Source organism: Nestor notabilis, unplaced genomic scaffold (genome assembly GCF_000696875.1).
Source record: "Nestor notabilis isolate BGI_N333 unplaced genomic scaffold, ASM69687v1 scaffold22224, whole genome shotgun sequence".
NCBI classification, from domain to species: Eukaryota; Metazoa; Chordata; class Aves; order Psittaciformes; family Psittacidae; genus Nestor; species Nestor notabilis.
Window position 1 is genome coordinate 2,333 of NW_009927200.1, and position 888 is coordinate 3,220.

An 888-nucleotide genomic window follows, 5' to 3' on the forward strand; every position below is an offset into this window, starting at 1 on the left:
GGATTAGTGTGAGAATCCAGCTGGAACGTTTTCTGGGAGCTGCAAGGGATGTCGGTCTTCAGTCTGCTCACAGCATGGCGAGAGAAAAATCCTGTGTCAGCACAAAGAAGGGGTGGCGTGGAGGCTGGGGGTTCATTTCTTGTGGGGGCAGGACTGGTTGGTACGACCTGGAGCACAAGTGGGAGGAGGAAAGGCTGAGGGACCTGGGGGGGTTTAGTCTGGAGAAGAGAAGGCTCAGGGGGGACCTTCTCGCTCTCTGCAACTGCCTGACAGGAGGATGGAGCCAGGAGGGGGCTGGTCTCTGCTCCCAAGGAACAAGGGATGGGACAAGAGGAAACGGCCTCAGGCTGCCCCAGGGCAGGTTTAGCTGGAGCTGAGGAACAATTCCTTGCCCAGAGGGTGCTCAGGCATTGGAACAGGCTGCCCAGGGCAGGGCTGGAGTCACCGTCCCTGCAAGTGTTCACAGCCCATGTAGACGAGGCCTCAGTGCCCGGGGTTAGTGGTGGCCTTGGCAGTGCTGGGGAGTGTTTGGACTGGATGATCCTGAAGCTTTTTCCCAGCCCAGTGGGTTCTGAGGCTCTATGAGGACGGTGAGGAAGGGCTGGGGGGGAGGTGATGCCAGGCGCTCACCTTCGGGAGCCACCCAGGCGGGCGCATACATCCTGCCCGGGCACTGGAAGGAGAACTTGACGTCGGCCATGCTGACCCGCGCTGTCATGTCCTCGTCGATCTGGGGGGACATGGCGGTGGGAGGGGACCTGCCCGTGCCCGTGGGGGTCGGGCTGTGTTGTGTGGCCCTGGCACTTACCATGATGCTGCGGCTGTTGAGGTGGTGGCGGGGGATGAGCGGCTCCAGCGTGTGCAGGAAGGCCATGCCCCGCGCGATGT

At 61.9% G+C, this 888-nt stretch overlaps 1 protein-coding gene across 1 annotated transcript in view; it reads right to left on the reverse strand.

The window, feature by feature from the left end:
* The window catches only part of LOC104405291 (integrin-linked protein kinase), a 1,602-nt gene extending 720 nt beyond the window's left edge, over positions 1-882 (reverse strand). The window contains exons 1-2 of the mRNA XM_010013960.1: positions 809-882; positions 631-730 (exon numbers count right to left, since the gene is read on the reverse strand). Of these exons, the coding sequence (XP_010012262.1) occupies positions 631-730; positions 809-874 (166 nt within the window). The 5' untranslated portion in view covers positions 875-882. The remainder of the gene's footprint in view (positions 1-630; positions 731-808) is intronic.
* Between the last annotated feature and the right edge of the window lie 6 nt (positions 883-888).